This window comes from Catharus ustulatus, chromosome 15 (genome assembly GCF_009819885.2).
Source record: "Catharus ustulatus isolate bCatUst1 chromosome 15, bCatUst1.pri.v2, whole genome shotgun sequence".
NCBI lineage: Eukaryota > Metazoa > Chordata > Aves > Passeriformes > Turdidae > Catharus > Catharus ustulatus.
Window position 1 is genome coordinate 12,222,147 of NC_046235.1, and position 24,024 is coordinate 12,246,170.

General features: G+C 43.4%; 1 protein-coding gene across 3 annotated transcripts; it reads right to left on the reverse strand.

Annotated features, from left to right (window-relative positions):
- Nucleotides 1–393: 393 nt before the first annotated feature.
- TBC1D9B (TBC1 domain family member 9B) lies at nt 394–23,281 on the reverse strand. 3 transcript variants are annotated; one of them, XM_033073016.1, is made up of 22 exons: nt 23,125–23,281; nt 20,781–20,891; nt 17,818–17,936; nt 16,634–16,862; nt 15,728–15,986; nt 14,865–15,072; nt 14,520–14,732; nt 14,195–14,356; nt 13,492–13,642; nt 12,926–13,140; nt 11,760–11,877; nt 10,780–11,065; nt 9,998–10,127; nt 8,732–8,830; nt 7,217–7,285; nt 6,309–6,549; nt 5,955–6,020; nt 5,735–5,806; nt 5,270–5,302; nt 4,150–4,197; nt 3,598–3,704; nt 394–2,821 (listed from the first exon to the last, which is right to left on the reverse strand). In XM_033073016.1, exons 1-22 carry the CDS (start codon nt 23,240–23,242, stop codon nt 2,129–2,131), a joined length of 3,747 nt encoding a protein of 1,248 aa, XP_032928907.1. In that variant the 5' UTR covers nt 23,243–23,281; the 3' UTR covers nt 394–2,128. The 3 variants fall into 3 exon arrangements, with proteins under 3 accessions (XP_032928907.1, XP_032928906.1, XP_032928908.1); XM_033073015.1 differs by having other exon boundaries at nt 5,270–5,320; XM_033073017.1 differs by lacking the exon at nt 5,270–5,302.
- Between the last annotated feature and the right edge of the window lie 743 nt (nt 23,282–24,024).

Here is a 24,024-nt window from a genome sequence, read left to right on the forward strand (position 1 = left end):
GAATGAGACCACATTAGCATCGCAGGTAAAGAAAACCTTAACCAATAAGAAACCAAATACTAAGAACCGTGTAACTTGGGACCAATGAACATTGAACCAACGAATTTCTATGGATTTTGATTGTTTAAGTATCTGAAAAAATCTAGAAATCTAGTAAAGAGCAATGTGTCATAGAATGATTTTCTCTGCACACCCGGGCTATGTGTGGCTGAAATTTTTTCTGTTGCACATCCCGGACAGAATAAAATCATGCCTCAATTCTCTAACACAAAAATGTTGTTGGAAGGCTTTTATTTTTCCCACAGTTTTGGTGACACATTCTTTCTCCTAAATGGGTAAAGCACCAGCAATATTCCATGAGCTCAGAGAGAAAAAAGACAGTCAATCAGCCTATAGGATTCTGATTCATTTATTGAATACATGACAAGTAAGACAGACAGTGTAAAATCACATGTATTATTTGTACTTTAAAAAATTACAATAAATTACTGAATAATTAGTAAAAGCAGTTTTACTAATGGCTGCTCTCCAGTGATACAGGACAGAGGAGGCAGAGAAATAAGAAGTATGTACCAGCTGTGAATAGAGACCAAAAATGTCACAAGGATGAATTAACACTGAGTAGCACACCAAGTAGTGTTAAATGGGAACATCCACATGTGTCCTTCCTACCTTTAGATCCCGAGTGCCAGCCAAAAGCTGGATCAAACCTTGCCTTCAGTGCAGGGTCTGCTCTGGCTGAGCAGCAGTGTCTCTTGCCCTGCCCCTGCAAGGCCACTGCCTCCGTGCTGAGATGAGTTTATCTGTAGGAACTGCATTACTTCTCCTCCCTTGGAGAACACACCCTGCTACCAGAAGGACAACTCATAGTTTCCTCTGGTTTTAATTGATTTAAAAGACCATTCACTCAGTCTCCCAGTCATTTTGTCTCTAACTGGAATGAGCTCTGGTATTGCAGGTTCCCATAAGGGGCTGATGGCAGAGCCACGTTGCTCTGAATTTTTCCCCTTTAGGTACAAATGCCCTTGGATGTGCAGTAGTTTCTAAGAGCATGTCCACTGCTCAACTCTTGAGAAAGGACACTGAGCAACAGCGGGTGGCACAGTGCTCCTGCACAACTTCCTGCCCCAAGCATTTGTGAGGGCTGACTGATCAGAGTACTGTCAAGGGTCCTCCTAAAAACTGGACCCATCACTAGCTAGGATAAACAGGGAATCAGCACTAAATAGTGAGTGTACCGACAGGGAAAGTCCAGCAAACCAGTGTGCCATTGCCCTGGAATGCTGAGGCTGATTCACTGACTTCTATTTTAGGAAGTTACTCCTCCATTATAACCATCATGGGTCTACTGACTGACTCAGTATCACTTCTGCACTGAAGTCAAGGAGCTTGTGGCTTCCCAGACAAATTAAAACCAATGGCTTTCAAAGGAATAGAAAAGCAAATGATAGAAAATCAGGTCTGCCAAAAAATTCCTGAATTCTGAAGGAGAAAGCAAGTGATCGTACACTATGAAAATGTCAAATCACATGTGAAAGAAACCTTCAGGTCTGAGCAGTGCCTGTGTTTAGATCTTAGGGGGCTGGGAGCAGTGGGGCACATTTGCTTTATAGCTGCTGAGTCACAGAACAGCTTACAAGAACGTACAAGATTATTTATAGGTCAGAGTCCTACAGCACTTGACTACACTGCACTAGCTCTCAGACTAGCAGCCAGAGGTGAGCATGGTTTCAAGCCAGGCTGCATCTGCTGGGCAAGTTACCCAGGAACCTACAGCAAACAAGGGCAGGCAAGGAGCAGTTACTGTCTGAAATAAAACTTCATTGAAATAAAAGACAGCAAAAGGCAGACATGCATAATTTATGGTGGTAATTCTATATGTCAGGGGCTATTAGGTTCTAATGGCTCTCAAGAATGTAAATCTAATTCTCTCAGTCAGAGTAGCCAAAGAAACACCTACACAGTCACTGTCAGGAGCCCCTTATCAATTGGATTCTATTGTAATTGTGTAGTTACTGGTCTCTGAATAAACAAAAAAAACCCCAAACAGAAAATACCAAACCATCCTGCCATCTGCCACACTATCTTCCTGTTTTATCTCCCAAAGACAACTCCTGCTTTCTTGAGTTCACCCTGACACAGAGGAAAGTTCATAGTCACTGGATGAACTGAACTGCCTCTCTACCTTCTTCTGATCCTTTATCTTTTGGAGAATGTTGACTTTTTTCTCAAAGTAGTTTACAAGGGCTGATTCTGTCAGCATGGAGGCCAAGATCTGCTCGAAGGAGATGGACCAGTCAGTGTCAATGGTGCTGCCATACCTGGCAGCTGCACTGCTGCCCTCACAGCCGACCAGCACCGTGTCGTCCGCGATGTCTTCACACTGCAGGGAGCCCGTGCTGACCATGGAGTAGGAAGACATGGACATATCATCTTTGGTTTCATCATCTGATAGCAGCTGTAAAGGAGAGCTTTGTCCTTCCCCTGACCCATCTCCTAGAGTTTGGTTTTCCTGCTGTGTTTTTTCAGGCTGAGCATCCGTGCTGGCTTTGTCCTCATGTTCAGCTTGGGGCTGCTGTTCCACTGCTGAATTCTGACTCTGTTCAGATGTTGGTGACTCCTCTTCACTCACAGGATCTTGAGTGTTGTTTGCTTTGCACTCCTCAGACTTCCTTGTGGGCCTGTTGGAGAATTTTTTTCCAACTTCCCCAATCCGCAGCAGAAGACTGGCCACAGTGGCGATGGCATGGTACAGCTCCTGCTCCACGGGGTCCTCACTGAACATGTTGTAAAGGGTCTTGCACAACTCTATGAACTGTTCCTTTAAAAGACAAAGACCAAATAATCATGTATCAAGCTGAAAAAAGTTGTCAGTGACAGATGAAGCAACAGGAACCATCTCAAATGACTCACTGCTTATTTGCCTCCCCACCAAGTGGGCAACTTACTGCACTGATTCAGAACAGTCTGACACAGACAAACTCCCCCCTCTCTGTTGTGGCTAAATTGAGACACAGCTGGCAACTTAATAGTGGTGAGTTTTCTACTAACAGATGGAACAGAGTAGCCATGTATTCACTAATGCTAAGAAAACATGAAGTTCTATTCTGCTACTCTTCTGGGTCAGCTTCTAAGCATTTCTGAACTGGTTTAAGTGGCACCCATCAAGAAAATTAGAGACAGAAAAGACCACACCAGTCATCTGACTCTCTCTTCTGTAACCACATTCTTCACTCTCCACCAAGCAGCTGTAATTTGAAGCAATGTAAAACCAAAAAAGCCGAACAAGTTTCTGTGATTGCGTATTTGAAACATCAGTGCAGTTCTTATAGGAAAAACTGGTCTGTGAGGCAGAGTGAATCCATTACATTTGATTGGTTGATACAAAGCAATTTATCCATACAAAGCAGTTTGTCCATATCCACTGCAGAATTCAACAGAAATGTGTGGAATTAGAGGTTCTAAAGCTCACCAGACCAGAACCACAGGGAAAGCTGTGGGCAAGGACTGAACATACTGGCACAATGGCTGCACATACTGCAGAATTCCACTAACCTGTCAATGATTGAACTGGAAATCTTCATGCTACTTTCTTACCTGGCTCATTTTGGGGAGATCTTTAATGGTTTCTTTCTTGTTCTCTTTTTCCTTGGCCCACATTCTTAGGTAGTATCTGTAGTCCTGTGGACTGGTACCTTTCTCCTCTGCAAAGCAAGAATAAGCCACTAGTCAGGTGGTTTATGGTTTCAGGCTTAAAAAGTGAATGCTGAACCAACAAAAGCCAGGCTTGAAGGTGTTATTGACAGCCCAGGAAAGCATCTACCAGGAAGTCTGCATTGTTTTCTGCTGGTTTATCTGATGCAGCTCAGTAGAGCAAAAAATTTAACAGTGTTGCATCAGCCTGACTTATCACAGAAGAATTGTGTGAGTTGACAATTAGCCAACATGATTTACAAATGCTGTGATCTTGGTATGTAAAAGAGTTGGAGCAGTAAAGCATAAGGGATGCTTATTTCCCAGCTCACCTCCTGCTTTACCTCTGTCCACAAGGAACGTTTTGCAAGGTCTCCTTGATCAGCATGAGACAATGAACAGGTCATAATATGAGAGAGACGAGATTAGAATGTGGTCTATTGATGATGAAATTACCTTTGTCTGGACCATTCTCATTTCTCCTTCCTTTATCTTCTTGGGTTTCTAAAGAATTATGGAATTATAAAATAATTAATAGCTGATTTTCTGTAATACAACACACAAAGAACTTAAGACAACTCAATATACAAATTTAAATTTTACAAGAGTACATTTAATAGGAGTTAGATCTCACACTCCCATATTGTGGTTAGAGGAGTGAACAGAACAGGATGGAAGCATGAGGCTGATGGAATGAGCTGAACAAAGAGAAACACTCAAAAAGTGGGTTGAAGAGCTGAGGTAGAGGGCAGAGGTCTTAAAAGAAACCATGAAAACACAGATATGAAAAATAGAAAAGCAGTGTGATGGCTTAAAGACAAGGATGCTCAGTCGTCCAAAGCAAGATAATGAATGGAAAAAGCCCAAACCACTACTGAGCACACATGTGACTAATGCCTACTCCTCATTATTCCCTGCCTGAACTGACATTTTGGGAGCAATTTGCAGTCTAACTTCATGAACTTTACTTCTAGTTCCCTACATTGTCACTAGAGCAAATAGGAAGTCTTGGTTCAGCTCAGACTGTTAAATCAGCCACCTAGCATCAAACTGCACAATTACCTCTTGTAGTTACTCAGATTTTTTTGGGCATCATTGTATTTTGGTAAATGGTTAGCATGATTGACATACTCTGACCTCCTATCTGACAATCCCAAATGTATTTTAAGAAATGCAGTAAACTAGTCTACCAACAGTTCAGCAATTCAGTGGCATGCAACCTAATTCCTTTAAACTGGAAGACTGTGGAATAGGCATCACCTACCCAGGCCAGCAAGCCTAACACCCCCTGCCCCACCTCCACTTTCTGAGCATCTTTTTGACCACCAGTTTTCTAGGATGAAATGAATTCCAGTAAAAGAAGCCAGACAAAACCTATTTTGACCAAGGCTGAATCTCAATAGGTAGAATACACTGAAAGATATTTCATTACTTATAGCACTTTATTAACAGTGAGAACATCACAAGCAAGGAGCAGCAACAATAATTTCAGAGTATTCACATCAGCTCACTGGGCTGGCAGGTGGTATGAGCACCACAGCCATGCTCAATGCATGCACATAATCCATGGACTGACCTTGAGACTCACAGTGCAGGCAGATATCCAGCTCTGAGACAAAAGGAGATACTTGAGCAGCGGAAAAAAGGGTTGAGGGGACAATATCCCAGATAAAACAGAAGAAAAGGTCAGACGTGGACAGATACAGAGAAGGAAACAAAAACAAGAAGAAAGACAATGAGACTTGCAAGAAAAACCTAAATCATGGTGGGAGACAGGGGCTGGTGAAAGCACACAGCTCCTCCTCAGCAGTCTGTGCCCATGCTTCAGAGCATGCTGTACCCTGCATGGAATGGGCACTGAGGAGTTTCAGCTCCAAACTTCTTCCCCATCATGCAATAGAGACAGTGAACTCAAACACACTGGCAATCCTAACACTGCCAGCACGAGACCATGCCTCGCACAAAATCACCGTTCAGAGCACATGGATCTATGCTGCAACTCCTGCCTAACTGAGAGGTAGAGCCAGCAGTGTTGAATTACCTTCTGTTGTCACATCCTCTGTGAAATAACTTGTGGCTTCCAAAGCTGACTCTGTCTCCTCTGGATTCAGAGCTGTATTCACAGAGAAGCAAACGTTAAAATCTCTAATTGAACAGCAGTATGACCCACTTCATTAGCAAAACTCCTGAGGCACCCCATGTCAACTGATGTCAGAGCAGCCCATGTTCAATAGCAGCAGTGCACAGAAGCAGTCACTCACCAGGAGGCAGGTGCAGTTTGTAGAGTACTTTGAGTTTTTCAGTGAGGTCGCCATGGTACATCCCACCTGGAAAGAAAAAAAAAAAGGTTAAGAAAAAAGCACTTTAATGATAAAGAATTACCCTCTGCTCACAGGTTCAAACCAGAATGAACTCATACAATTACTGCTCAAAGTCCCGTGTAGAATCAATAATGAAATCCACACCAAACTGGTGTATTTTGTCCAGCCTGAGGATTCCTGCCACCCTCCACCCTAATGACAGTGAACACACCATTATCTCCTTTTAGTTCTCTTCTTGCAAAAGGACAGATGCATTTTCTGCAGCATTCCACTTTCTCCAAAAACACCACTTACTCATTCCTGTCACGAACTCCTTGAAGTTGATAAGAGAATCCCTGTTCTCGTCCAGGAGGCGGAAGAGCCGCGCTGCCAGCACAGGGGTGTGTGCCCCACAGGCCCAGGGGGTGAGGCTGATGAACAGCTCTGTGAACTGCTCCATGTCTATGCGGTACTGCTCCAGGTAGGGCAGGCTCTGGTCGCGGCGGGCAGCGGCCGCACGGTTGTTTCCCCAGTAACAGCTCATCAGGTACTTGGCCTTTGCAGGGAAAGGATTAACAGGGCAGATTATGCTGCTCCACAGGAGTGGAGACTGTCACAGCTCAACAACAGCATTGAGGAATCAAAGGAGACATTTCAGGAAACACATTATCTGCCTTGTGATTCCTAGTCTTACTTCACTACAAAATAACATGCAACAGGAACATGCAGGTTTTAGAACTAAGCCTCTCTTTCTGAGTCCACAACAGAGCACAACCAACTTTGGTAAATGCAGTTGGGTAATACCATTCTTACAAAAATATATATACTGACAAATAGAGGCAAAGCCCTTAAGTAATCTTGTTACAATTACAGATGAGGTCAATGGGAAACTTGAGAATAAAAACTGAGATACAGTCAATCCTAGCTCCCCATTCTCAGGGCTATGTTACATTCTCTTCCATTGACTCTACAGTTTCTTTATGAGTATCATTCAAATACTGTGAATGCAGTTTGGCGACCTTTGGGAGAAAAAAATGAAAAATAATTAATCAGGTAGTAACAGGGCCAGTCCTACTGGCACCATATGTAACAGAATGCCACATCAGTTTCTGATAGGTCACATTCAGAATTAAAGCAAAGTCGTTGCTTCCCTTTCAACTTACTTTGTTATTTGTACTGTGTGTGACAACATTTCCTCCTCACTCCCAAGGAAGGCTTCTTACCTTGAACACTACATACAGCTCTTCTAGTTCTTCCATAGAAAAACCAATGTCACCAGACACAGCTCGGACCTGTAGTTACAGATAAAACAAAGCGAACAATTTATTTCAAAAGTAGAAAAATCAAATACAACTCACTGAAAAATCTGTGTAACACAGAACAGAAGGAAACAAGTACAAGGAGATATCACATAGAATGGGAAGAAAAACATCACTATTCTAATGCCCCTGGAAACCAATCAGGAAGGCAGTTTGCAGTCAAGCAGAAACTGCTGACATTTTCAGTAGTTTACTGTGCTTATTTCCTGTTTGTGCAGACCTGGCTGAGCAGATTGTCACCCCTGCCCCTTGTTTTTATCTTCAGATGTTTGACTTGGATGCATTAAAGAAAAACAGTGAAATAAACACCGTGAAATACCTAGGAAATGGGAGATAATGGTAATAAATATGGACACTCCCCTTTGGCCATGAACCCTTCAGTAAAATTCCCTAATCAACTCTCTGAATGGCAGTAAAATAATTACAGTAATTTCACGAATACAAGCCGCACCAATTTGACCAAAATTTTGGTGGAAACCCGGAAGTGCGGCTAATATTCCGGGGCGGCTAATCTATTAACAAAATTCTAAAAGCTGCCAACACGGAAGTGAGAGCCCGCGGCAGCCCCAAGCCAAGCTGGAGCCCGGCCGGCCCCGGCAGAGGTGGGAAAGCCTGGCAGAGGCGGGGCCAGCAGTGTCGGGGGCGGGCGGCAGAGCCTGAGCCAGCAGGGCGGGGGAGCCCGGGAGAACTGGGGCTAGCAGTGCAGGGGAGCATGGCAGAAGCAGGAAGGCCGGCGGGTGGGGCTGCCTGGCAGCGGGGGAAGCCCAGCATAATCGGGGCCAGCAGCGTGGGGGAGCCCGGCGGTGCGGGGGCCTGCAGTGCCGGCCAGGGCGAGGAAACGCGGCGGCGGTGCTGACGGGAGAGGGGGGCCAGCGAGCCCGGCGGCGGCGGCAGCACCACCCGGCCAGCCCCGCCGAGCCGTGGCGCTGAGCTGGGCCACCCGGCCCCGTCGGCAACCATGAGCGGGCCGAGCCTGCCTGGCCCCGCCCCGAGCCAGTAAAGCCCGCTATGCCGCGATCCTGTTACTAATTGGCCAATTTGTGAAAGCTGCGCACGGATTCTCGTGACGAACGAAAGTGCGGCTAATATTCGGGGTGCGGCTTATCTATTGACAAAGACAGCAACATTGTCGAGGCACCGGGGGTGCGGCTTATAATCCGTGCGGCTTGTATTCGTGAAACTACTGTATCTGCTAGCCAGCTTTTCTCAAAGATTCCAGGCAAGCAGTTAAACAGACAGCACTAGGCATGGGAGGATATGTCAAAGCCTACAGGTGCTTTTTATCTCCCTCCATGCCAAACATCTCATTCAATCATTTTCTCAGTCACTTAAAACTTGGTCTGCTACAGCACAGAGTTTCTCAATGCTCACAGCAAAACACCTGCCATGAATGTATAATTCAGTCTGGGAGCCACATACCACACTCTTCTTGGCTGTATCCTCCAGAGACTGGATCACTTTCAGCCTTTGTTTGAAACGCATTTGTTCAATGTCATCTGCCTTCAGATTGCCAAATTTCTACAAGAAAAGAAGCAGATCAGGTCAACATCATCTCCTGAAGAGATAACAACCCACCTTCAATTACACATTCTTTAACAAGTATACTATCCCCTCAGAGATGACCTAAACCCACTAGAAGCCTTTTACCAGCAGCAAGATTAGAAAAAAACTTGAGCTCTATTCCCTATTCACTTCTGTCCTGCAAGAGAAGTAATTCAGAGTTCATGAGAAATCCAACATCAGAGGTCTCTACAGAAAAGCTAAAAAAAGATCTGTCAGGACTGACAGAAATTTAAGTCCTGTACTGTGGCAGAGATAAGAGAACAGACAGGTTGTCATTCCTTCCAGCACTGTCATTTTTAACTCTAGGACCCCATGAGACTCCACAGAAACACCACAGTCAAGAAGCTTTTCTATGGACTAGGTCAGACAAGTAATATTAATTCAGTGACACTCTTTTATAAAAAGAAACCAAGAACAAACAGAGATGGCAGATCTGAAGAAGCAAACAGAACACCCAGGAAAATGATAGCTGACTGTAAACAGCCAGAAGGGGATGGAGTGAAAAATGAGATGAGGAGGGAAATGATCCCACACTTAGCAGTGAATAGCAGAGAACTGCCAAACATCAATTCTTTCACTCATTCAGAATCACATTTGTTATGAGCTTGTTCTCAGCATGAATTGTGAGGAACACCTCTATCAGTGCAGAGATATTTTAACAGCATTGGCACCATTCTGGGGCCACCTTCCTATTACTATAATGTGGTTCACAGAAGAGGATTCCTGTTCATGTGAACTGGGATTCTTCCATGTTTCTGCAGAGTACTTCACAATTTTAACTCTGAATTTCCCTCCTTAACTTCCTAGCACTGACAATCCTCAAATAGAAGTAATAATGGAGACTTTTTTGACAAAGCAGGAAGAAAAATACTTAGTTCATAACTTCTTCCTTATCTGCAGTCTACGTTTTAGTCCCTCTAATGTTGGGCAGACTCTTTGTAATCTGCAATAGCCAACAGTGTCAGGTTCTACTCATACCAAGCAGGTGGAACAATGGTTTCAGCCTGTACTCCTTAAGCATCTCAATCTATGAACATTGCTCAGATTTTGGCTGCACAAAGTATAAAATGTGGTGTTAGTCGAGAAGAAATCTCCTGGGCAAAAACCAAGGCAGAACTTTACCTCATATGAAGTTTTGATGAGTTCAAAGATGTCAACTTCAAGTGGGGGGTCATCTCCACTGGTCAACAGTGCGTGCAAGTGTGGAATAGGGGGAGAGACACTCTGTCTGTTAACTACATTGTCCAGGTATCTGTGGACAAAAATGAGAAAAGATGCAAGATTCCAGGATTAGTGTCCAGAAAAAGAATACATACCCTACGTGTATTACTCTCAACTTCTTTTTATCACTAATCTAAACATGAAGGAGAATTTAATTATTCCCATCTAATCTGCAATGCTACCCTCAATGTACCTGGAGTAAAGTTGATTTTCACCCTATTTTGGGGGTATTTGCTCTTTCAGAAGTAGGATTCTAGTCATATGCTGAAGATCCTGCTGCATATAGAAGAGATTCCCATTTCAAACAAGAAAATCTTACATTTACTAGACTTGGGAGCTATCTGCTTGATAATGTTTTAAGTTTCTAGAAGGTGACTCCTGCCAGAATCTGCTCTAAGTAGTAAAGCAGAATTAATATGCAAACTTCAAATAAACAACCTTTAAGATTCAAATTCAAATTGAGATGCAGGAATTCATTATGCTACAAAACAGCTCCAGAAGTATGTGATTCCTCCATAACTAAGCCAACAATTAATTTCAGCTGTTCCAGAAAGCAATAGCAAACCTCTGGAGCACAAGTTTCATCTTAGAGTGTTATCTGTGACCTGCTATCAGGTAGAAAGAGATGATGATTCAAAGGCCACTGTTACTATTCTGTTATAAACAAGAACAATGAATGGTACCTGCCCAAAATAGTCATGGCTTCACCTTCATCACAGCACTGTAGCAACTTCTCCATGTTGGCATCAAGTATGGCCAATGACACCTGCAGGATAAACTTGATTCCCTCATAGAAGAAACAGTCAGCAACGACCACGGCACTCTCAAAGGGCATCACACTCAGGAAGAGAGTGAGAAACCAGGAAAGGGATATGGTGGAGATCACCCCCAGGTCCTGCATCTTTTCTGACAGCTGTGGAAGATACTCTCGTGTAAGTTCTTCAAAGATGCCTTGGTCCACCAATGCACCTGAAATAGAAAAGAAACAATGGTAGAACTCAAAATAGTGGTGTCATGTACCAAGCTAAGCAATTGTTAAACAGAACTGTATGAGTTCACTAAATTTCATATAAGCCTCTGAACATCATAACTAAAACTAAGACATTAATTTTTTTCCCTGTTCTCAGTAAAACCAATGAGACTATTCCTACACTGCAGAACATGCAGACACAATGTCTCAACACAGAACCTCTCATTCATTTGTGCATTTGCCTTGAATGGAGGGGTGGAGGATTACTGATGTTATGGTATTTACACCAGGCTATAGTCTTTTATACAAATCAACTTTAAAAGCCCACAAAGTGGTGCTTCCACTAATCTTCCCTGAGAGCCTGTTCCACAGATTTAACATGTCCTGATTGGGAAAACTAAAATTCAGTAATGCTCTTCTAGATATTCCTCCTTACTGCTAATGATCCCTCCTGATACCAATTTTTGGTGACTTCATCTTCCATGTTACTACAAGGTAGAAGTACTATCTTGGAGGCCTACAGTGTCTCTTCCTATGTCTCCATCACACCCCTGCCACTTTAAAAACAACAGAGTTGAGTTTCATTATCTTAAAACACATCACATTTAATTAACTCTGAAAAACAAAATGCTCCTGGGAGATGCTGGTGCAGCTGCAAATCCACACTGCAGCAGGAATCTGACAAGGACTCACCCACGACTCTTGTATTGTAGTAATCTGGCAACATCCGCTCGCACAAAGCCACCAGGAGCCAGAAAGCCTCTTCCTCATTGCAGTACAGCAGCAGCACTGAGGTGACAATGTTCATGGCCTAGGAGCCAGCACAGCAAACACACAGGTACAGGGAAAAACATGGAGGTCCTCATGAAAGCTCTGTTATTACAGACCAGCTAAACTTTAAAAGCATGAATACAGGAAACTAAAGATTCACATCTATTTCCAGCTTCTACCGGAAGAGAAGCTTCTAGTATCTCTGATACATCTTTCACCAGGTAGCAATCAACAGAATGAGAGGACACAGTCTCAAGCTGTGCCAGGGGAGATACAGGTTGGGTATTAGGAAAAAGTGTTTCATGGAAAGAGTGATCAAGTGCTGCAATGGTCTGCCCAGGGAGGTGGTGGAGTTACCATCCCTGGATGTGTTTAAAAAAAGACAGGATGTGGCACTTGATGCCGTGGTCTCATTGAGGTGTTAGGGCATGGGTTGGAATTGATGATCTCAAGGGCTCTTCCAACCCAGTAATTCTGTGAATTCTGTGAATTCTGTGAATATTTGGTATGTGAGTCAATAGATGACCTTAAGCCAATTTTTCTTCCTGCTTTCAGTTCCTCAGTTCACGAGAAAGCAATTAATTTGATGACCTTTAGTCACACACTTTCAGTAAACAACATGAACAAGAATTATTTTCAAAGTCAAATAATTTGGCCATAAAAGAACAACATAATGAGAATCTGGAACATCCCAGCAACACACAAAATTAACCTGAATTTCCACCAAGTTGTTTCACAAACCAGAAAATGGCTTCATTTTCCACAGACTGTCCATGTGCAACATCACTTATGTGATTTAATTGCTTCTTTTAATGAAACCAGAAGATGGTTTTGTTGAACTATGGAAAGCTCTGGCAGGATCACTGTTAAAGACTATGACACTACACCTGACAGCACTGTGAAAAGTCTATTAAATACTGTCTTCAAAGGATATTTAAGAGATGATGCAGCACAACTTCTTTCCTACTTTCTCACTACTACATAGACAGCATGAAGGAAAAGCTTGAAACGGAACAAAAAACTGCAGAAAAATCCAAATCAATTATGGTCACTGTGTAAGACTAACATGTCTAAGACTTCTTTCCTACCTGACAGTACCCAATTGTTGGATTTCTGAATGCATAAGCAGTTAAGACTCTCCGAAGGGCAGCAATCCCCAATTCGTTTTGGAAGGCAGGATGTTCTGGCATAGAGCGGTGCAGATCTCTCTCAATTTCCTCTGTAGCAAGATTATACCTTCCCATTGACTTTTCCACAAGATCTGCGTAGTAACCAGGATGAGTCACCATCTCATTCCAAGCCCCTGAAATGACAAGCAACCATTGCTTTACCTTTGATGCTTTGAAATACAGATTTTATTCCCAGTTTCAGAGATGAGGGAGCCAAGAAACACTGCATGAACTCATGAACTACAAATAGATGTGAAAATATAGCAACAAACTCATTGCTAAATCATGTTATGAGTTTAGGTCCCAACATTGAAACACAGACAGAAGAGGTCAAACAGCTACTAGGATAATAAAGAAAGGCACCACAAAGTATCACTCAGATGGAATTAACCTGGCATTGATTTCTTCTGAAATGAGCTACCTGCTCCTTTGAGATGTGCACAAAGCTTATTCTTGCTGTCAAAATATGCAGCACAATATCCTACCTGAGAAAAGGAGCCACAGCTCTCCACGGAGGTTCTCTGGGATTCCTTTCTGTACCAGCTCCCTCGTCTTGGCAGTGCGGTACATACACATCCCTCGCCCATATTCAAAGAAATGAATGTTCCAAGACTCTTCTTTCATCTTCTCCTTTGCCTTCACAGGAACAAATATGGCTATTTTAGGAGATTATTGCATTTTTATGTTTGTATGACGGGTGATTTCTGGGTATACTCAGGCCTGCACTTCACTTCTGCTGAAGAAAAGAGTGTATATACTAATCTACCCTGTTCTGAATCAGTTATGACCTTGCTTAAAGTCAAGTCCTTACAACCTGCAACTCTCCACATAAGGACCATTTGCAAGGTCCTTACACTTTGCAAATCTCCACATAAATGCAAGCAGAACCATGGATCACAATGACTAACTAGCAAGCTGAGAAAAATTTTCCTGCTTTCTTGCTCTGAAGAAAAGTTTTTCTTCACAGCCATGATTTCATATCCCAGAACACTGGCAACACTCATTTCTCAGCTTCTGGTCAAATATCTGAGGTATGTCAGTACAAGCAGTGCAAGCTGACAGTCAAGTTACTTCTATGCAGCAGTACCAGTGTGACACACGCTGCAGTGATAAAATGCATTTCCAGGAAATTAGCAACCTACTGCAAATTACTTAAAGTTAATTGCTTTACATAAAAATCATATTTACCCCTTTGGGTCCAGAGAGCTCCTCAGAATTCCTCCTGAAGAGTTTGAGCAGTCCCTGTGAGGCTGTTGGCACTTGCCCAGCACAGAAGCTGACGGGTCGATGGCTGAGAGCAGACGTGGGGCTGACAGCCAGGGGGCTGCTGGAAGGCAGCTCTGGAACCTCCTGGGCAAGAGAACAGAAAATGTCTGAGCTCACACTCCCTCCCTCTGCTCATGGCCTAACAGAGACAGCACTGCCGGTGACAAGGACTGCAGACACACTGTAAGGCACATTGCTATGATAAAGTTTCTCCCATTTCTATTTCTCCCATTCTCTATTTCTTTACCTCACTGCTGGGATCAGCCGCATTCCACTTCCATTCCCTGTCGATGCCACAGGGTTTCTTGGATGGTGTTCTCTGCAGGAAGTCAGAGATCCTCTGTACCAAGAAATCCCTGTCTTTCAGATTGGCGAAGAAGAAGGTCATTTTACTTTTAGTGCTGATGGACAGAGGGCTGGGCAAGACACTGGAACTATCTGCTTTCTCAACTATTGTCACCTAGAAGACAAAGACAAGAGCCATTTGGATCTTGCATGTTTTCCATTATCCAAAAAGCACAGCACAAAAGACAGAAGGACACGAAAGAGAAGAGAGGCCTGTAGTCTTAACATACAGCTAAGAAATCCCCACCTCCCTGAGAGGAATGATGAGATGACAGGCCTCCTCTGCCCTGCTGGCAAAACAGATGTAATTGTTGGAAACAAACATCTGGCCAGGAATATGCATCTTATTGAATGGTGTCCACAAGGTGCAGTCTGTATGTCCATCCAGGCACTCATCCTTGGGCAGCCGGAAAGTGGCACGGTAGCACTCATTTTTGGCTCGAGCATCCAGGTCTCTGGGGAAAAGTAAAGGGTTGTATCCTGAAGCTTTCTTACTCACTTGAAAAACCCACTCAAACACTAATGTCAAATGTTTATTCCAATCACAACCTTCAGACTGTGCTGTGTATTCTTAGTATTCCTTTCTCTAACTGAGATGCCACCCCTCCTCTGACTCCTCTTTCAGCCTTCAGACATGCCTCCCTGACAAGGTATGTCCTGCAATACAAGATAAAATATGCAAGTGCATCTGCAAAACTGAAATGTTGCATCAGATCCTGAAACTGCAGAGAACAGTCCCAAGTGGGAGGATTTATTACAATAAAAATCTGTTTATTTTTATAGATCTTTAACTTCAGACAAAGGGGTTCGTGTAATTTTCTTCCTTCACTTTTTTTTTTTACATATGAATATGAATAGTTGAGAATTCCTTCTGACAATATCTAGCCATGCATGAGAAAGACATGAGGATGTGTGTGAATTCAAGTCCAATTTGGGATGGGGGAAAAGAGAACAAGCAGAAGGCTAATGACTGAAGTAAGTGATGCAGCCCCTAGAGTAAGAAAACCCCAGTAGCACCTTGGGCTGCTACTATTATTACAAAATAATGCAGATTTATTTTTACAATCCCCTACTACCTGTCTTCTTTTCTCACTGCTGGGAACATAATACCTTTTTAATGCAGAGATGTTCTTAAGAGGCCTCCTGGGCTTTGGGAGAGACTTGTCCTGTAGGAAGCTCTCATTATCCAGTAGCTGCCGCATCGCGATGTTGGCCAACTGCTCCATCAGCTTGAACGTCTCATTGATGTTGAGAAACATGGAAAAATAGAGTTCACTGTCCCTTGTGCTTACTTTAATGCACTCAGGGAACAGCAATGTAGCATTTTTTTCTAGTTGGGTTACATCCACCCACTGGATCACCAGTGTAACTGAGGAAAAGAATTTAAAAAATACTATTATTGCAACTGAGGCAAAACAACAACCAAACAGAAATAAAGGTCAAGCAGCCTGCAAGCTCTCAGTGGAGCAGCATTTTTTCCCCCCTCTTACACATGGACAATTCTTTTCTTCACACTTTTACTGGGTTCTCCAAAAATACTTGGAAATAACCTTTGGGATTAACTAGACTAGAAATAATGCAGTTCCGAAAGGACTATCTTGAATCCAATAAATGCTTTCAACTACAATTACTTAAGTTTTAATTCTTTCTTTCCAGCAAATTAGCTTTGGACTCAGGAGTTTGGGCTTTGTAAATACTGAGTCCTGGCAGGTGTTCCAGATAAAACTCATCAAGGTGAAAATACTGCCTGGTTCTCTAACCCAGTCTAACCTGTAAAAAGTAATCCAGTTTGAGCAAAACAGATGTACAACTTGAGAAATGTTTTAAAAAATTACTCAGGCATTCAGTCTAAACAGCACTGAAGTGCCTATGAGAGTAAGAACTGATTTACAGAGCTCAAGGATTCCTAAAAGGAAAAAAACCTGTCAGCTTAAAAATGAGTTCACACAAAAGATCAACTGCATCAAAAAGACCATGGGAAATGACAGAAACACAACTTGTAGGCTCATAACTCACCCTCTTTGCCCAGCAGGAAGGAGTAGAAACACAGGTGGTTGACAGTGAGGTACAGCCAGCCCTGCCTGGGGACACGTCCTTTCCAATAGCTGCAGGAATAGTAATTGACCAACTTCTCCACCTCGGGCATCCCAAACTGCTTCCGCATCTTCAGTTCAGCCTCTTTGAATTTACCTGGATCCTCTTCACTCTGGGGCTGCTCATTCTTGTTCTCCTCAGCAATAATGCCCTGAAAGGACATGGGAGGAGAGAGGAGAAACAGAAGTGAAGGTGCCTGCTGACAGAAATAATGCACAAAGCACAGGGTCACAGCAGTAATCCAGAAGGCACAAAGGAACTGGACACAGCACTTATCCTATCATGACAGAAACAGCAAAGACATGCAGAGAGGGCAGTCACTGTGGGAGTCTGGGATTCATTCCTGAACACATGGCACAAGCACTCATGTTTAATGTTTGACTGAATTTCTCATGGCTGGCCTGGGAACACTAGAAACACCCTGCAGGAGAAATGAAGTCTCTTTTCACCTGCACACATGCTTCTTCAACTGGAAGATCATCTGCCAGGAAGGGCAGAACTCTGCAATCTGTCAGATCTTGACTGGCCAGAAGGAAAAAGAAATGACCACAATCTCTATCATCCACAGACACACGTGGAAAACAAACGTGGAGAACTGAAGAAGATGCAACTTCCTGCAGTTCAAAAAAGAACTGCATTTGTAAGTTTCTGCTCTGGAGGATTTGTGGGCTGGGAATCTGAAGTTTAACTGCAAAACCAGCAAACACCTGACTCCAAAGTCAGTGGAAGCTGGGGTGCAGCTCTTTTACAATCCAGGTGCCTTTCAGACCACTGGCAGAGCAAGTACAAGAATTCTCTCTCCTTCATTTGTTGCTAGATGAATCCTTGTTAAACCATTCTCCCTGCATCAAAGGTGAAACTGGCAACGATTTAAAAGAGGTATTATATTTGGATTAGTAGGAACATCCTAAGCAGGCTGTTCCTTGAGATCTACTGCTCTTAACCCTTCCCCTTCAAACACATTTGTTCAGTATTTGCTCTGACTGCGACCCCATGCTGACAAAGCTTTCATGCCTCTGTGTGACTGAAAAGGATAAAAATTCTTACAACCATCTGCCTGTCCTTGCTCAGAACCTGGAAGTCCTTCAGGGAAACACATCACTTACATGTATCTTGCCCTTGACAAAGGTGGTGATATCTTCCTCATTGTCAAAGATGGACAGAGTCTGCAGTAAGTTATTCTCCAGCCATTCCCAATGCTTTGTGATCTCCTTACGAGATGATCCTAATTGAAGAGGAGAAAGATGATGTCAAGAGCAAAGAAAAAAAAATTAGAACAAGGTCTTTTTTCCTCCAAGTTCACAGCAGGAAACTAATAATTACTGAACAGTGACTAGGATAAATCGCACAGACCAACTGAGTACATGCCAAGGATATTTTATGCACACCAACATTATGTTTCTAATAAGATGTCTCCATTGTCACCAAGGATACTCAGCACATGACCAAGAAGAGATCACCCTGTTTGCCAATGCACACCAAACACAGCCTACTTCCCAGACAAAAAGCATTCCTATGCTCCTGTTCAGAAGCACTCTTTTAATTACCAGCATTCTAGAACAAAATCAATGAACTACCAGAAAAACCTTAAAACTGGAACAACTTTCAGAACATCAGAAATTTTTTAACACCTACAAAGAGCTTCCATTTCCCAGGGGCAATGGTCAGCAGGGAGTGTACAAATCAAAAAGCAATCAAAATATTTATGTCAAAAATGTCTGTGTTTTTCTAGATAAAAATTTCTCAGCAAACTTTCTATCCAACAGTTAGTTGTCTTTAACCATGCAGTCTACAATAGTTCAAAAACCAATTTAAAAATCTTTTCTTTAAAAAGTTGCTTTAATTTCCATTAATTATATCAGATATTTGTCTCCCTGTTTATAGCCATCACTACATTGTAGACAGCAAAAAAAAAGCAGAAGAGATAAAAAAATTCTGGTTTTTTTAACAAGATAAAAACATTGTTAAATGCAGATGAAAGGAAAGCTTTTAAAATGCAAATCAAAGACATTTTCAAGTTTCTCTTTGCCATATTCCAGTAAATTTACCTTCTAGTTTCATACTTACGCAGGGGGATATCTAAAAATGTTAACAGCATGCCTGTCACCACTCAGTTTCTCTGTGAGTACATTTTACCACTCTGTGCAGTTAATGATGGAAAAAACCAAAAACAAATGACACAAACAGCTCTCTGGGAGGCAGCTTCAGCCATGAAATCCTCTTCACATATTTGTAGTTGGACACCAAACTATAAAAACGCAATGCCAGCCAATCTGAGACTAAAACTAGAAGCAAATGAGCTGTCCTGTCTGGAAGGACTGCAGGGATATGAATTTGGATTTGTGTGTATGGCCCAATGTGCATGACAACAAACGTTTGTTCTGTTACCTCTGTGTATAAATTTACTTGACATCTACTGCAGCATCTGGCAATGTTTCTAAAGCATAAATGATTTTGAATAATACAAAATGGTTTATTTTAAGGACACAGAATTATCAATTATAGGATACTTTGACTGAGAAAAAAAAACTCCACAGGTTCAGCAACAACAGCAGTGGAATAAAGTCTGTGTCCTGTTTTGTTTCATGAGCTGCATCTCTTACCAAGAGACAGCAGCCAAATTGCTAAAATAAGCCTGACCTGGCTGACATCTTTGTAAGAACAACATTAGAATGACATACATGAAGGAGTAAAAGTTTGTGATTCCTACAAGGAGGGTTATCAGAACAAAGTACAGAAGTGCTGAAGCTGCATGTGTGACCAGATTGCTGCCAACTAGTATTTACACAAAGAGAACTGCTAATAAAATATTTGCATTTTTCAACTACAGAGCAGTATATATTCTATAACTCTAAAGGAATGCCAGTACTCTGACAGCAGAATGAGAACCAGATATGAAAAAGAAAAATACTTTGGGTGAAGACAGCATGTTTGCTGCAGTACAATAATTTATCAAACTCCATTTGGGTGCTACCCAGCCCATCTCACTTTTACATGCTGCATTGCTTAAAAGTAACTGAGATACAAGGGTATCAATAAAAACATTCCTGAAATTGAACAAAAATAACTTATTAAGTGTCAAGATACCATAAAATGACAGATCTGCACTAAATATTCTCCTTTTTTCTATGCAGCTCGTGACCTGCCATTTTGTTTTCTGTCTTTCTTAATTCTCTGCCTCCACCCTCCTCAAAGGGGAACCTGAATTTCTGTGAAACACAGCAACATCTAAACCTCTCCTCTGCAGAATTTAAATAGCTCTGCAAGGGAGAATATTGTGTTGGTTGCCTGGGGAGAAGGTGGGAAGAGGAAAAACAAGACATCAGCCTTTGTGGGCCTAGCAAACGATTCCTTCGTGATTAGATTTTATGTCTCCACCACAAAATGAGAAGTGAAGGTTCTTATTATAAATAAATTGGCCTAACAAATATGTCTGGAGATATTTCCTCTTTAGCAAGCATCTAATAGGACCTAAAGCTTTAATCAAAGTTCACCAACAGGCATCAGACAGTTGCATAATATATTCTAAAACAGTAGTTACATTCCACAAGTAAAAGAGGCCAAGGATCCTTGATGTTAAAAAAATACTATTCTAGTCCATTTTACAGATCTATATAGACATCTATTCCAGGCCAGAAGTAATAGAAAAAAACATAAACCAGACCAAGAGGTTCCCCAAAGTACCTCTGGTACCTTGAACAATGTTACATGCTCCCATCTTGTGCCATGCTCCTGGTGAGCAGCAGCACAACAATCATCATCCCACCAACACAAGTGTGTGTTATTCTCTGCACTATCTCACTACAACCTTGCAAATAAAAGGTACATCTTGGAAGAAAGAAAATTCCTAACATCTGCAGAAACAGAAGCTTTTGCAGAGCTTCAAGTTCCTCAATTACAGTTTAAACAACACTGAGTTTTGTCATTTTTGTTATCTTCCACTACACCATCAGAAGCTCTTGGAACTGTCCTGAGCAGTCACAGGACAATCTTACGTGGGATCATCAGTCATCTGAACCAAAATGACAAGAGAATAACTCAAATCCAGTCCCCAACAGGAGTCACATACCACAGGCCACTGCCCAGTACACTTGAGAGTCCTGAGTCTGGTGCAGAATCCGGTATGGGGCAACTCTGGCACTGGAATCCAAAACCACGTCTAGTGTTCCCACAAGGAGACCTAGGAAGCAGAGACAAATTACAGCAGTGTAATACCAAAACAAAGAACTGGGTTAAGCAAAAACACAGGATGATCACTGCAGAAAGTGCTGATGTTCACAGTCTATGAACAGATGTGATGGAAGAGCTGTGGCGCTTGGCTGAGAAAATGGAGATACACATTCAGTCACTGGAGGTAAATTACCTAAAAACCAACTGCAGCCTGTCCCACTGCTAATGGACAAAGCTTAGATGGCAACTAAATGCCTACTAAACCTCATAAAGAGTTTTCTAATGAAAGTGAAATGTGTTTTCCTCTGTGGTATTTCTGCTTCTAACAGTGATTTTGAAGCCTACCAAGCTGAAAGACACAAGAGTTTTCAACACTGTATTTTTCAGAATCACCAATGCCAAAAGTAGGTAACTTGTGCAAATGGAATCAAGTAGATCTAGAAAAACTGGTGCTCACAGGTTTCAAGGATGTTTCCAGAAGTACTTTGATTAAACAAAGATGTCAGCAACTCAAAATTTGGCAATACAGAAATCAAAATATTTTATATGATGTTAAATAAGAAAGGAGACACTTCCAAATGTTGATGGACCAGACTGTGTAAAGCAAATCAATTTACTTCAATGAAGTCTTTATTTCAATTAGATAAAACAGATATCTAATAAGATTATTTGCTTTGTTATTCTAGAAAATGCATTATTAGCATCTTTAATGCAAATTAACTTTTCAACACATTCATGATTAAAAGTTCTCCAGTCTTAGAACTTGGAGAGGGAGCACAGCTGCTCCTCGGGCTCAGACTTTGTGGAGGGTACAGTTTCAATTCCCAGCTCTCATGGTTTGGGTAAGCCTGTGCAAACTGCACTCATCCATATCTCATTTCTTATCAAGAAACATGCCACTTCCTCTCCCTTATCTCTCTCGGCTATTTATGTAGCAATTAACAAATTAAGAATATACCACTGACTGTACTTGCAGTGAAACATCACCCACAGCAAGCTCATGTGACAAACCTAAACCAAACACGAATGTAACCAGCACAGCAGGATGTGTTTGGGCTCTGGGTTTCTTGTGTAGTTTTAAGCAGGATATGGATTAAAAGTTAGTTTTGAATCCTTTCTGTGACAATACTGAACGTGTCAAATATTGACACACAAACTGGTAATGAGATGTTTAATAACTTGAGCCTGACAGCAACTCAAACACCTTTCCAGCTCAGCTGAATATCCCACTCTGTCTCTGAGATGTCACTGCAGCTACTCAGCTCCTTAAGGACAAGTGGCTTTTAACCTGCAAGATCCCTGAAGAAGACTCTCACTGAGCCACACTAGCTCAAAAAGTAAACAGAGCTCAAAGCCTCAACCCATCAGGAACACATCGGTTTAAATGTTCCCAGAATAGCACCAGGTGTTGTTTCTTTCCAGAAAAAAATGGAAAACTGTAGAATACAGGTTATATTTGCCTATAGGCAAAACTGCACAAATTATGTGGCATCAAACAGAGCAGTTCAAAATAATTTTGAACACAGTGAAAAGATGAAATATGCTAATGACGTTTATAAGCTGCATCATTTCTGCAATCAGTTTGTCTAAAAGGGCTAATACATGACACAAGTAAAATTCACATTTTTGTAATTCACATAATTGAAAGCATTCTGCAGATGAATAGGGCTGTTAGAAGTGAGGGGATTTGTTATTGTTAACATTGTGCTTTGGTGACAGTCGTGTTATTTTAGCAGTTTATGTCACAAACACGGCTGCCCACCACACACAGGGGTATTTTCCACTGGGCTGCACCCACACAGCTTCACCCCTGGCCCATGTACAGCACAACTTCCACACTGCTACTGATTATAAACCGCGTCTTATTGTCCTCCTCTACACCCTAAAAAAGCGCAAACACAAACACAAACACACACACATACACACACACACACACACAATATGCAAACAAACCACCTTAATAATTCAAAGCAACGCCAGCAGGGCTGAGGAACCATTTCTGAAGAGAGCAGCCGGTCCCAGGCTCGCCGTCAGCTCAGCGTCCCCCGGCAGAGCTGCCCGGGCCTGAGCGCTGCCAGCCCCGGCCGGGGGCGGACCCGGGCCCGAGGGGCTCCGGGCGCACCCACAGCGCGGAGCCGGGCGGAACGCGCCTCTCTCCCCGCGCCGGGCCCTCCCGGCCCCCGCCCCGCGCTCGCGGACCCCGGCCCGGCCCGGAGCCTCCCCGCGGCCCCGCCGCGCCTCACCCGTGAGGCCGCCCCCTTTGCCGTGTCCCCGCCGGCGCTGCAGCAGGAAGAAGGGGTTGGCGCGCTCGGTGACCCACAGCGCGCCGGCCAGCAGCACCTCCTCGGGGCCCAGCCACATCGCGGCGGGGCTGCGGAGCGGAGCGGCCCGCGGGGCTGGGCCGGCCCGGCCGGGGCGGGAGCGGCGCGGGCGGAGCGGCCGGGCCGGGTCACGGGGCCCGCGCCGCGCCCGCCGCCACCGCGCCCTCTGGCGGCCCGGCCCCGCACTGCCTCCGCTGCGCCGAGCCGCGGGTTCGAGCCCCGCGTCCGCCCGGTGCCGCTCCCTGACGGCCGCCGTGGGCAGTCGGGGTCACCGCCGCGCTCTGCAAAGCTCCTCTAACTCCCGGGGGCACAGTGTGGCATTGAAAAGACCTGCACTGAACGGCTTGAAGTTGAGTCGGGAAGGGTGGGGGTTTGGGTCGGATATTAGGAAAATATACACTCCAGAGGGTGGTCGGGCACTGGAACATCAGGGACATGTCCAGACTCCTGCCCAGGCCGTTCCATCTCCCCTCTGGAAACATGGGGATTAATTTTCCCTTTTTGCTGGGAAGAACATGCAGTTCCAGCACCTCAGCAGCTCAGGGTGGGGGTCTTTGGTCCCCTCCTGGCAGCTCCTTCACTCCGGGCCTCGCCTGCAGCCCTGGAGCCCGCTCAAAGCCTGTGGCCCAGCCCAAGGATGATCTTTGCAGCTCACAGGACAACAGGAGATGCAGTTCCCTCTCATCCCTTGGCTGCAGAGCAGCTTCCCAATAATTCAGTGAACCGCTGTTCTTGTTTCAATAGCCGTTACAGGGCCTCCAGGCAAACTCTGAAAGTGTTACAACAGCAGAAAGCAGTGACAGCTGCCATCTCTGTGCTTAT